We start from the raw sequence: 12,082 nt of genomic DNA, 5'->3' as shown, positions 1-12,082 counted from the left end.
CGTTCCACTGAAAAAGGGGTTGGGTTCCAGGAGGGGTCGGGAAGGGACCCCGCAGGAGCCCCCCCCCCCAATCCCGCCTCTGAGGCCTCGGCATCTCCGCCAGGCCGCCCCGCTTCTTCGGGAAGAGTTTTGTTTTGAGCGGAGAGCGGGCTGCGAAGGGTCTCAGCCCAAGAAAGAGCCGTCGGAGCTGTCGGGGGTCCTACATTCCTGAGCAAGAGAGGGCGATGCCCGGCCCAACCGGCGCCTTTGACCTCGGGTTCTCGCCCCCCGCACTGGGCGTCGGCGGAGGGAGGAGGAGCAAGAGGTCCTGTCGTAGGAAGCAACCCCGTCGGGCCCCTCCGGGCTCCTTGGCGCCCCCACGGACGCGGGGGTCCCATCCCATGGCCGGCGCCCCGACCTCCCGCGGGGCTCCTGTCCGGGCTCTGGGCGGCTCAGCGGGCCGAGAGGCGACGGGGCGTCCCTGGTCCCGTCCGGGTCTGTGCGCTCCCCGCCCCCTCCCCCGCCCTCCCCGCGGAGCAGCTGGTCCCGCCCCACCCGACAAAAGGCCCTTGTGCGCCCGGCCGGTAATTGGCAATCATCAATCACCAGCCATAATGGCTGATGAGGCGGGAGGGGGCGGCGCCTTCCCAGGGGCCCCCCTCGGCCTCTCCAGTGGGAACCCGCCGGCGTTCCCTGGCCCGGCCGTTGGGCGGGCGGCGCTGGGGGGAACTCAAGCGGAATTTGAGGAAGATGGATGAGCCCCGAGGCAGGGCGACACCCCTTTCCCCCTCCCCTGCCATCTCCTCCCCTCCTCCCTCGCTCTCGCCCGCCTTCTCCCTCTCTCGGCAGAAAGCGCCAGCCCAGCGCCAGGCGCGGCAGAGGCGAGCAGAGGCAGCGCGGCGGCGGCGGGGCCAGGAGCGGAGGGGAGCGCAGCGCAGCGCGGCTCGTGGGCGGCCGCGGAGGAGGCGCCTTCGAAGGCAGTCTGGAAGCCAAAGCGGGCAGCGTCGTCTCCTGCCACGACGTGCGCCGCGCGCGCTAACGGACAAAGTGCCTTTGGCCGGGCTGGACCGACGGCGCGTCCGGCGCCCCTCCGACCCGCGCAGAGTCTGGCGCCCCGCGGGGTCCAGGCCGGGCAGCCCGGCTAGCAGCTGTCGGGGGCCGCGGCCATGCAGAGACCCACCGGCCAGGGCGCCGCCTTCTCCATCGACTCGCTGATCGGGCACTCGCCGCCCGCGCCGCGCTCCGGCCCGCTGCTCTACACCGGCTACCCAATGTTCATGCCCTACCGGCCGCTGGTGCTCCCCCACGGGCCCCTGCAGACGGCCGCTGGCCTCCCTCCGCTGGCGCCGCTGGCCTCCTTCGCCGGCCGCCTCACCAACTCCTTCTGCGCCAGCCTCGGCCAAGCTGTCCCGTCCATGGTGGCGCTCACCACCGCGCTGCCCAGCTTCGGCGAGCCCCCCGACGGCTTCTACCCGGCGCAGGAGCTGCCCGCCGCCGGACGAGGCAACGCGGAGCCGCCCTGCCGTCGACGGAGCGCGCCTGACGGCGTGGAGGGCGACGAGCTGCCCCCGGGACGGGACAAAGGGCCGCCGGAGCCGCCCCTCCACTTCCCGGAGCCCTTCCCGGGCCTGGCAGGTAGGCGGGCGGGCGGGCGGAGGGAAGGGGCCCCGGTCGCCCTCCGAGCGGGGCTGCCCGAGGCGCAGAAGCGTCCTGTGGGGCGGGAGGGAAGCGAAGTGAGGAGGAAGCTGCCGGAGGGAGTTGAGAGAACTTTTTTCGGAAGGGGGAAGTTTCCTTCCAAGCGTTTGGGGCAAAGAAGGAAGTATGAACAAAAGTTCGCCCACGTCCGGGCCGGAGCAAGACATTTCCCCGACCCCCCCAACCAATCCTGTATTAATTCCATTGCCCCCCTAAACGCAGGAACACATCACAACAACACCCCCTTTGGCTCTGGGACTTTTAGGCCAGGCATGTGGTGGTCCTGCTGAGACCACCCCCACTGAACTTCCGGGGTGGAACTTTGATTCAGGGTCTCACTTGGGGAGTCCTTTCGTCGTCGTCCCCCCCGTGGGAGTTTCACTTGTGGTCCAGCAAAGGCGCCAAACATGCTCACGGAAGAAATTAAAGGGGGGCGCGCTAGAGAAAGTATTTCCCATCACACACACACACACACACACACACACACACACACACACACTCCAAGCCAGCCAAACTGGTGCATTCAGGGGCCATCTGTGTCAGGAGATGAGCTCCCCCTTCTCTCTCTCTCTCTCTCTCTCTCTCTCTCTCTCTCTCTCTGTGTGTGTGTGTCAGGGGGGCAAGGGATTTCACGCTGTGGGGTGGACGCATCGGCTTGGGGGTCCCCCTCCTCCCACCCTTCAGCGAGGGCGCGGAGTTCTGGGAAGGAGCGCGGTCCGCTGGACACCCCCGCAAAGAACCGTCCTCGGTGCTGGGACTTCTGTGAGCCGGCTTGGCAGGGGGGCGGCGGAGACCTGGTACTGACCCACCTGCAGGTGATCGTGGAGGCGCCTCTTGTGCCCCGCGGCACCTGGGGGGGGGCGCGACTAGCAGCAGAAAGGCCGCCTCGAAGGACACCCAGGAACTGGGATCGGGCGACTGAGAACTCGGGCTTGGCGGCCGGCGGTGGTGCGCGTTGGGGGGAGAAAGCGGCGCCTGGTCCACTCCCGGATCTGCCCCCTCTTCGGCCGCGGGGAGCAGGCGTCCCCTCGCCCTGCGCCCTGCCTGTCTTCTTCCGCAAAGGCACCCCGACGCCCGCGAGGGAGCTTGGCGCCCCGGAGCAGGACGGAGCGTGCAGGGAGCGCCGGTTCAGCCACGGCTTCTGCCTCCCGGTTCGAAGGGGCGTCCACAGATTTCCTCACTCACTCCCGCCTCAGCCTCCCCCTCAGTTCCTCCGGTGGCATCATTCCTCCGGAGCGACACCCCTTTGCCATCCAGCTTTTTTCGGGGCCCCGGAATCCGAATTCTCTCCCGCTGACCAGCTGATCCCTGTGGCCCTGGCCGTGGGCAGCCTGGCTTTCAGAAAAAGCGTGAATCAAATCACTTTAAAGAGAGAAGCGTCGCAACTCAGTCCTAGACACGTTTATTCAGAAGTCAGTCTTATTACGCTTAATTGGACTTACTCCCACTTAAGTGCCTGTAGAACTGCAATCTCCTTCCAACTGCAGCAAACTTGGGTACCCCGTGGCAAGAGGTTTCCTCTCGGGGAGGCCCGGCTTTCTGCCTTCCTAGCTTTCAGAGGGAAGCTTGAAGACCTCCCCGGAGGACCCAGGACGGCCGCAGTCCCGGCTGAGATTCTTCGCCTTCAGGAAGCTTCAGGCTGCTGCCATAGTTATTTTATTTGATTTATTAAATCTGTATACCGCCTTTCACCCGAAGATCACGGGGCGGTTCACAACATCAATACATTTCAATCACATCTCTGCCCCCAAGAATATTTGGAACTGTAGTTTGCCCCTCGCAGAGCGAGAATTCCCAGCACCCTGAACAAAATACAGTTCCCAGGATTCTTGTTAGGGTGCTTTGAATTGATGGTATGCCTTTACCTGGAAGTAAGCCAGGAAATAAATGGCACTTGCTTCTGAGTCGACGGGTGCAGGATTGCTTCTGGGGCCTGCAGCTTATTAATCGAGGGCTGGGTCTGTTTTAGTGACTGGGGTTTCCCCAACGCCGCGCAGCTGAAGGGCCCAGGATTTTACCTTCCCAGAAACGCCTCCTTGGTTTTGGCCCCTTCGCTGCGCTGGAGAAAGCGAGGGAGCCCCGGGTGGCGTGGGCTTTCACCACCAGCGCAGGGATTCTCTCAGCTTCCAAAAGGACGCTCATATCGAGGTCTGGGTGAATTTATTTGATTTTTAAAATATTTTTCGATTAATCAACTGAAAATATTTAGTTGGGTCAAGCCCTCTTCTGTCTTGCGAAAACCCAGAAATGAGGGACGCCTCTCCGTTGACACCGGGGCCCCTCCCTCCCTCCCTTCCTCCCTCCCTTCCTTCCTTCCTTCCTTCCTTCCTTCCTTCCTTCCTTCCTTCCTTCCTTCTTCCCAGAGCTTTCCTGCCCATGCCATTTCTGTGCCAGGCACACCAGCGGGTACCATTTCCCCTGCTTATAATTGTAGCGTTGGAAGTGACCGCAAAAGCCACCTAGTCCAGCCCTCTGCGATGCAGGAATCTCAGCTAAAGCAGACCGAGACCCAACTTCTGCTTGTCTCCTGGAAACTTCTCTGGGCCTTGAAAGGCAGCTGGACATGGCTGAGCGGCAGCGGCGGGGGCTCCCTCCGCCCTTTTGGCATGGAGGGGTCCAAAGGCAGCGGCAACATATTTATTCAGAAATTCATTTGTATACCGCTTTAAAAAACCCCACAGCGGCAAATAAATGTATGTGTGTCTTTACATTTATTTTAAAAAAATAAAAATAACACGTGTCAATGAAAAATTCCCCTGGCCCTCTCTTCCGGGGCTGCAGCTCAGCTTGGGCAAGGCCAGTTTCCCCGAAGGCGAAAAGTTCTCCTCCCGCAAAGCGGTTTCGCAGGCCCCACAACTAGAGAGGGGCGCTGATCAAGCAGTGCGAGGCCTAGGAGACGATGAGCCATGGGGCGTAGGGGGGATTCGTTGTGCTGGGGGTGCTGGGGGGGGGTCATCCGTCCACCCTGCTTCCCTTTCCCCTCAAAATCGCCGGACTGTCGCTCCCCAGAGTAAAACGGAGTGGCCGAGGTGGCTTTACCAGGGAGTCACGGGAAGGACTCTGCCTGGCTTCCTCCAAGGCGTGGCATCCTGCTGGATCCCCAGGGATCGGAGATGGTGGGCGGGCAGTGAGATCGCGTGGGGACAGGAGGCTGCCCCAAGGAGCTCAAGAGACGCAAATCGCCCTCCTCCCCAGTGACCCCTGCTCACTCCTGGTGGCCGGAGGAGCGTTTGCGTCCCCGAGGGCGCGTTTCCTTCGCCAACAGCCACTTCTGGGCGCTTCAGACCCGTCGGTGCCACTTTTTATAGTGACATGGAATTGCAGAATTGGAAGGAACCCGCAACGGCAGTCCGGTCCACCCCATGCAAGGCAGGACTTTCAACAAAATAATCTCTGACTGGTTGCCCCGCAACCTCCGTTGAAAAACCTCAAATGAATCATAGAGCTGGAAGGGACCCCAGCGGTCATCTAGCCCACCCCGCCCCGTAATGCAGCAGTCACAGCTCATGAATCCCCGACATGGCCTGGCGGGGGACTCTTAATTCTGCGCGCCAGGCCCACCTCGCGGGGCTCCTCTTTCCCTCCTATGGGGCGCACAGCCAGCGCTGATCCTCTCCGCGGGACCCCGGTGAGGCAAGGGGCGTGTATGGGGTGTGTGCCTCAGCCTCTCTAAGGTGGGGCGGGCCCCTTGCACCTGAGAGGAGGTGGCACCTGCAGCAGAACAGGATCCGAAGGGAGGAGCAGCGGAAAGGGCACCAGGAGAGCCGGAAAGCCGCCAGGCAGGAAAGCTGAGCGCGCTCCGGAAGGAGCCTTCGCGGTTAGGAGTCATCAGCAGCCTCCATCTCCTCCATGAATTTGTCTCCATGTTGGTGGCCATCCCTGTCTCCTGTGGGATGGAGTTCCGCAGCTCCCCTCTGCGCTGCTTTGTGAAGAAGTCCTTGGATGCGTCTCTTCCGACGTTCCTTGGACGTGACTCCGCTGTTTCTCCGAGAGGGAAACTTCCAGTCCCTGCGCACCGCCTTAAACGCCTGTATCAACGCGCACCCCCTTTTTCTAAATGGAAAAGCCCCCAATACTGCAACTTATTCATAAGTGAGCCACTGCTGCAGCCACTTGAGTTATTCGTTTCAGTTCTTTTTTGGTACTGAACTTTTCCAGCCCTGCCTGCAATCCCGTTTCTTGATAGGAACGTGTGAAGCTGCTCTAGACTGAATCAGACCCGTGGACCTGCAGGTCCCAGGCCTCCCCTGGACCTCTCTGCCCGTGTGAAGCTATGAACCGGTTTGCCTCTGCCAGTGGCTGCGAGTCCTGCTTTTCAGAGGGTTGGACTGCATGACCCTCCGAGGTCCCTTCGGTCTCTAAAATTCTAGGATTCTACGGGGCGGCGAGGGGACGGCCTGGTGGCAGGATTCCCAGGGGCAGCAGATCCCAAGGCTGATCTTTATTCACCCCTGGGGCGTCATTTCGGGGTTCGCCTCAGGAGCCAACGTGTCTTGGACCAGCCCTGCCCTTTCTGGATCCCCAAAATTGGCCGCACTGCCTCCCCAGCTGGCCCGCAGCACCGCTTGCTCGCCTCGTCCCTTCTTGAGAAGGCTTTTCCAAACCGAACTGTAGAGTGGGGGGGCTCTTTCCAATTTTAACCTCCTCTAATTGCGGGGAGCGTTGTCTCTGGGCGTGGGGTGGTCTTGCCCACCTTTTTATTGACCACGCCCACCACTTACGTGCCATCCGGGAGGTGGGGGGGGCGTTTTCTCAGAGGAAAGCCCCACCCGTCGACCACATTAACTGCCACCGGCTCTCGAGGGCGACAGACACGAGCCTTTCCCCGCGCATTTTGAAGGGCGGGCTGGGGCGGGGTACATGGTTCTCCCCTGCATAATCCTCTTTTAATTCCCACAAAACCCCTGTGAGGTAGGTTAGGCTGAGAGACAGCGACTGCCAGCCCTCCCACACAGGGAGCTTCATGGCCGACAGGGTTTTTTTGAACCTTGGTTTCCCCTGTCCTATTCTAACCACTACCCCATACTGCCTCTCGACGGCTCCTCTCAGGGCCGTGGGGTGCTGGGCTTTGCGCACGGTCAAGAGAGGAGCCGCGGGGCAGGGTCTGGGCAAGGCATTCTGGTCCCCTCGCTTCTCTCAAAAACCCTGGAAGCGGAGCCCGGACCAGGCAGGACGCCTGAAGAAGCCCAGCCGGCGCCAGAGGCCCGTGGTCCCTTCAGAGCCACATCTTGCCCAATCCACGCGTGTGGCTAGTCGTGGCCGTTTGAAGCAGGTGGCTGCGCAAGGCCAAAGAAGGACCTGGTGGAGGGTCCCAGGCTCAACGCCTGGCATGCAGCCTTTCTCAGCCTTAGGCCACAGTATTGTAGAATTGGAAGGGAACCCCTGGGGTCATCCAGCCCAGCCCCCTGCAATGCAGGAATCTCAGCTGAAGCATCCATCCCAGATTACCACCCAACCTCTGTTTAGAAACCTCCAAGGAAGGAGAGTCCTGAACCACAGATGCCCCACAGGGGGGGAGTTGGACTACAACTCCCATCATCCCTAGCTGGCAGAGATGATGGGAGTTGTAGTCCAGCAACAACATTTGGGATCTCAGGTTGAGAAAGGCTGGTATAAAGCCCTGTATGGCTCAGGCCCAAGCTATGGGAAAGATGGTATTCCCTCACAGGAACCTGCCCAAGTGCTCAGATTGGGGGGGGGGGGGAGCCCTTCTCTCAGTCTTGGGACTCTCATGGGGGGGGACGTGGGGGGGAGCCTTCTCAGGGGCAACTTTGGAACTCCCTGCCTAGGGAAGCCAGACTGGTCCCTCCTTGTGCTTTTGCTGGCAGGAGAAGACCTTTTTGTTCCAACACGCTTTTGGGAGCTGACTGCTTTTGAGATCTATCTATCTATCTAGCTGTGTGTTTAAATTTTTTTCTTTTTCTTTTTTTTTAAAATAAGTATTTATTAAGGTTTTTACAATGTTACAAAATGAAAAAGAGAAAAGAAAAAATACAAAGTAAAAATAGTTAAAAACAATTCAATCTTTTCATCACTTATCTTTCATTTACTTGTTTCCCGGACCTCCTCATACCTCCCCTTTTTGTATTCCAGTTCAATTTATTAGTTCAGCAATTCCTTTCCCTCCTTATTTTATCCTGATCTTTAATCTTAATATATTGTAACCTAAATTTACCTGTCAAGAATCCAATATTCTTTTATACCATTACAGCTAGAAACCCCTTAACTTCAATCCAACATCATTCTAACATTCATTAATTTTACAATATTTCTGTAAATAGTCTTTAAATTTCTTCCAATCTTCTTCTTCTTCTTCTTCTGTGTGTTTAATTTTTTTAATGATTATTTCCCCCCTATGTTTTAGCTGTTGTTCTTTTTATCTGTAAACTGCCTTGTCAGGGAGAAATAGAATAAATAGAATAATAACAATAACCATAATAGGGTTGGGAGAGAAATCCTGGAGGGTGGTTGCTGCCAGCCAGTGTAGACAATATTGAGCTAGACGGAGCAATGGTCTGGTTCAGCGAAAGGCAATTTCCTCTGCTCCTATGTCCACTCTTACTCCTCTCTCTCTCCCCGCCCCAACTGCCCCACAAGCTCAGCCAAGCCAGCTTGCCAATTTCCCGTGTCCACTAGAGGCTGCCCTCATGCGGGGGTCTATCATGGAACGGGGGCTGCTGTGCAATGCCCAGCTCTGGGTGGCAGCTGCGTGAGTTTATTCATTTCAGATGCTTTCATGCGAAGAGACAGAAGTAGGGTTGCAATGAGTTACAGTGCAAAGACCAGTCGTCTCCCCAGCTGGGAGTGGTGGGAGCAATGGGGCAGTTGTCACCTGACTCAGGAACTGCTGCCCCTGGCCTGTCACAGAGTCAGGGAATCATAGGGACACCAAGAGTAATTCAGTCCTGAAACTGCCTCTTCTGAACTGAAACACCCCTCCTTTGCTTTTTATTGTGGGAGGTGGTGATGGGCCTGGGACATGATTTTAAGAATGAGAGTGCCTCTGAGCATATGCAGATTGCCCTTCTCTCACAGTTTAGCTGTGACCACCTGGGATGGGGCCTCATCCTGCCTAGAGCAGACAGGCATCACCCTCAGGCAAAGAGTCCCGCTGGATCCACCCCACCCACAGGGGCCTCTGGCAGCCTTCCTTCACTGTGGCCCCCTCCCCAAGAACTGGCACCCAGGGGTCTGCTACCCCTGAACAAGTTTTTTTTCGGGGGGGGGGTCTATAGAACCATGAATATTATTTATTTGACCTTATTAGTCACTTTTTAAATGAAAAGTAACTCAGTGAGATTTACATATAAACAAACAAACCCACAGCCACTGAAACCATCTAAAAGCAAAACTGCGAGTGGCCAAGCTGAAAACAGCATTTATTTATATATAAAAAGCAGGATTAAAACATCCCACCCACTGAAAGAAGCCACAGATGATTAAAGAACAAAGGCCCGGAGAAAAATAACTCTTGCTCCTCCTCCTCTATATATTTTTCTCATCCCCCTTTAAAGCCGCCCGTACATCTTGTGGTAGTGAGTTCCGCAGATTAAGGCTCCTCTAACTTCCTCCAGGCTCAGGGTGGGCCCTTGGCTCTCAGGCAAAGGGCAGGGGGGGGGGGCCTCAGATGTGAGGTCTCCCACGGCCAAGCTATTTGCCAGGCGGGGGCTGCGTGGGGGTGAGAGGCAGGAGGGGGCCTCCAGGGACAGCCCAGCTTTTCCAGTCCCAGCTCTGTGCCATGCAAAGGGGCGGCGGTGGCAGGGGGCTCTGGTACTGCCTAAGCCCATGCAGACCCTCCCCAGCCCACCGCTGGCGTGGACGAAGGTGCTCTGCCCAGTTAGGCCATCTGCAGACACTGGCTGGCAGCAGCGGCTCACCCAAGCTTCCTTCAGGCTGCTGGTCACCTGACTGCAGCCGTCGGAGGTAGACTGCGTCTGAATGAGGAGGTTTCATCCTGGGCAGGCAATGCTCTTGCCCACTGGTGGGCTTCTCCTGCTGCAGTTGGGTTAGAGCTCTTTCCAAGGCCAAGCCTGGGTGGGGGTCTGTGAGGGGAACCCCCACATTCTTTGCTGGCCAGGACTGGGGCAAGGTGGGATGACTTTAATGACATGGAGCATTTGACTTGCAGCCGGTTTGTGTTTGTGTGTGTGGAGGGGGTCCCAGGGGCCATCTAGTCCAGCCCCGGCTTTGTGGTTTGGCTTCCCATATGCAGAGTGCTTTTGGGCCTTCCTTCCCTGGAGGTTTATAAGCAGAGGCTGAACGGCCACCTGTCATGGATGCTTGAGCTGAGATTCCTGCATTGCAGAGGGCTGGGCTGGATGACCTTTGGGGGTCCCTTCCAACTCTACCATTCCCCGATCAGGGTTCGCACATGAGAGCGATTCCCAGCAGCTGGTATTTGGGAGCTTTGCTGCCTCCAACCCGCAGCCACTGGAACTCGAAGCCTCCCATAGCCCTGTCCTACCGAAGCACATTCGGAACACCCACCTGTTCCACACTTGGAATCACAGGAGGGGCTCCCAAGGGTCATCCAGCCCAGCCCCCCAGAAGGCAGGACTTCTGGGCACTGCAGTTTACCTCGCACAGAATGAGTTTCCAGAAACCCTCAACTAGCTAGAGCACCCAGAATTCTTCGGGGTGTCAGAGGAAAAATGCGCTTTCCAGGCGCGCGGTGCCCCCAGCTCCAGCCCCGCTTCCGCTGGCTTCCTCCCGGGTCCGGCAGTGTGTCGTGCCCCGACCCCTCTGTCCCTTCGCGCGGTGGCTGGGAAGGAGCACCAGGGCAGGGCTGGGCACGGCTGCTGCGTTTTGCAGCTGTAGAACTGCAGAGTTGGGCGGGACCCGGGGGTCATCCATTCCAGCCCCGCGCAATCGTGGAATCGCAACTAGATCACGCGTAGGTGGGCTGGTGGTGGGGCAGGGTGGGCGCGCCCGGTGGGCTCCTTTCGCCCCCCTCACGTCTCCCCTCTGCCTGTCTGTTTTCTCTGAGCAGAAGTGAAGGCCTACAGTTCCGACGAGGAGAAGCTGGACGGGCGGCCTGGCGAGGCGGCGGGCGGCAGCGAGCGCGAAGAGGAGGAGAGCTCGGCCGAGAGCGAAGAGGAGCCCTTCCTGGACGGGGCGGGCGGCGGCGGCGGCGGTGCTCTGGGCGCGGGGCCCAAGGCCAAGGCCAAGCGGGTCCCCGGCGAGCCGGCCTCGTCCTCGTCGTCGGGCTCTGCGCCCTCGTCGTCGGGGCCGGGCAAGAGCCGCCGTCGGCGCACGGCCTTCACGAGCGAGCAGCTGCTGGAGCTGGAGAAGGAGTTCCACTGCAAGAAGTACCTGTCGCTGACGGAGCGCTCGCAGATCGCGCACGCGCTCAAGCTCAGCGAGGTGCAGGTCAAGATCTGGTTCCAGAACCGGCGCGCCAAGTGGAAGCGCATCAAGGCCGGCAACGTCAGCGGCCGCTCCGGGGAGCCCGTCAGGAACCCCAAGATCGTCGTGCCCATCCCCGTCCACGTCAACCGCTTCGCCGTGCGCAGCCAGCACCAGCAGCTGGAGCAGGGGCAGCACCCCTGAGCCCCCCCCGCCCCATGGACGGACTGCGCGGACGGGGAGGCGGGCGCCCCCGGCCCCCCCGACCCTCACCCTGCCCCCCCGCACGCGCCCTTGTACCATAGCCCTTATTTATTCGGTGTAAAGTCTATACAGAGGGGCGCTCCTTCCTCGAGGCGGGCGGCGTCGGGGGCCCCGCACAACCCGCCTCCCCGCCCGCGTCAATGTGTCAGTTCCGTGCAGAGTCGTGATGAAAGTCAATAAACTTACTTTTCTATTGGCGTGGCCCGCGGCTCAGTGTGGGGGCGACGGGGCGGGAGGTTGCCCCCCATCCCGAAGCAGGAGTCTTTCCCGGCTGCTGCTGCTGCCGTCGTTTCTCTCGCAGAGCCCCCGCCGTACCGCCCCATTTCCTGACCCGCCCCAACGAGGCGGCCCCCTGGGGTCTCTGCCCCCCCGTCCCCGCCTTGTCAGGCAGCACGCAAGTTCCGAGGGGGCCTCCTGCTTCTTGGGGGGCGCGCGGTCCCAGCAGAGCTTTGCAAGTCAGATGTGCGGACGGGGACCTCCGACGAGGCCCGACCCGCCGAAGCGCCCCCGAAGGCCAGGCGGCGTGCGCTGCTCGCTGCGCAAAGAGGAAAATCCCGCTGCTGCCCTTGCCGTCCACGGAGAAGGCACCCCAAGGCAGGCCCCACTTGCCCCCCTCCCAAGCCAAGTCAGTGGCTGGCAGACCTGGGCCCATTCCGGCCACGTTGGAGAAGCTGCACAGGGCAGCCGGACTAAGCCTGGTCTGCTGCTCCCACCAAGCCTCCTGCGCAGAGAGGCCACAGCCGCTTAAACGGCGAAGAAGACGTCACATCATGTAACATGGTTTTAACAGCAGCAACCG

General features: G+C 59.6%; 1 protein-coding gene across 2 annotated transcripts; it reads left to right on the top strand.

The window, feature by feature from the left end:
* Positions 1-1,122: 1,122 nt before the first annotated feature.
* On the top strand, positions 1,123-11,272 carry GBX1 (gastrulation brain homeobox 1). Of its 2 annotated transcripts, none has more exons than XM_083468974.1 (2): positions 1,123-1,614; positions 10,664-11,272. In XM_083468974.1, the coding sequence occupies exons 1-2, from the start codon at positions 1,146-1,148 to the stop codon at positions 11,221-11,223; spliced, it is 1,029 nt and encodes a 342-aa protein (XP_083325100.1). In that variant the 5' UTR covers positions 1,123-1,145; the 3' UTR covers positions 11,224-11,272. The 2 variants fall into 2 exon arrangements, 1 of the variants encoding a protein (XP_083325100.1); XR_014518021.1 differs by lacking the exon at positions 1,123-1,614 and adding an exon at positions 6,080-6,585 and having other exon boundaries at positions 10,664-10,772.
* The last annotated feature ends 810 nt before the right edge of the window (positions 11,273-12,082 follow it).

Source organism: Podarcis liolepis (assembly GCF_965112155.1).
Source record: "Podarcis liolepis genome assembly, chromosome: 12".
NCBI lineage: Eukaryota > Metazoa > Chordata > Lepidosauria > Squamata > Lacertidae > Podarcis > Podarcis liolepis.
This window is presented reverse-complemented; position numbering and strand designations above follow the sequence as displayed.

Excerpts from the sequence above, each read along its gene's own strand:
- GBX1 (XM_083468974.1), top strand. The coding sequence starts at position 1,146 with ATGCAGAGACCCACCGGCCAGGGCGCCGCCTTCTCCATCGACTCGCTG. Across the intron at positions 1,615-10,663 it reads GCCCTTCCCGGGCCTGGCAG|AAGTGAAGGCCTACAGTTCC; the intron begins GTAGGCGGGCGG and ends TTCTCTGAGCAG.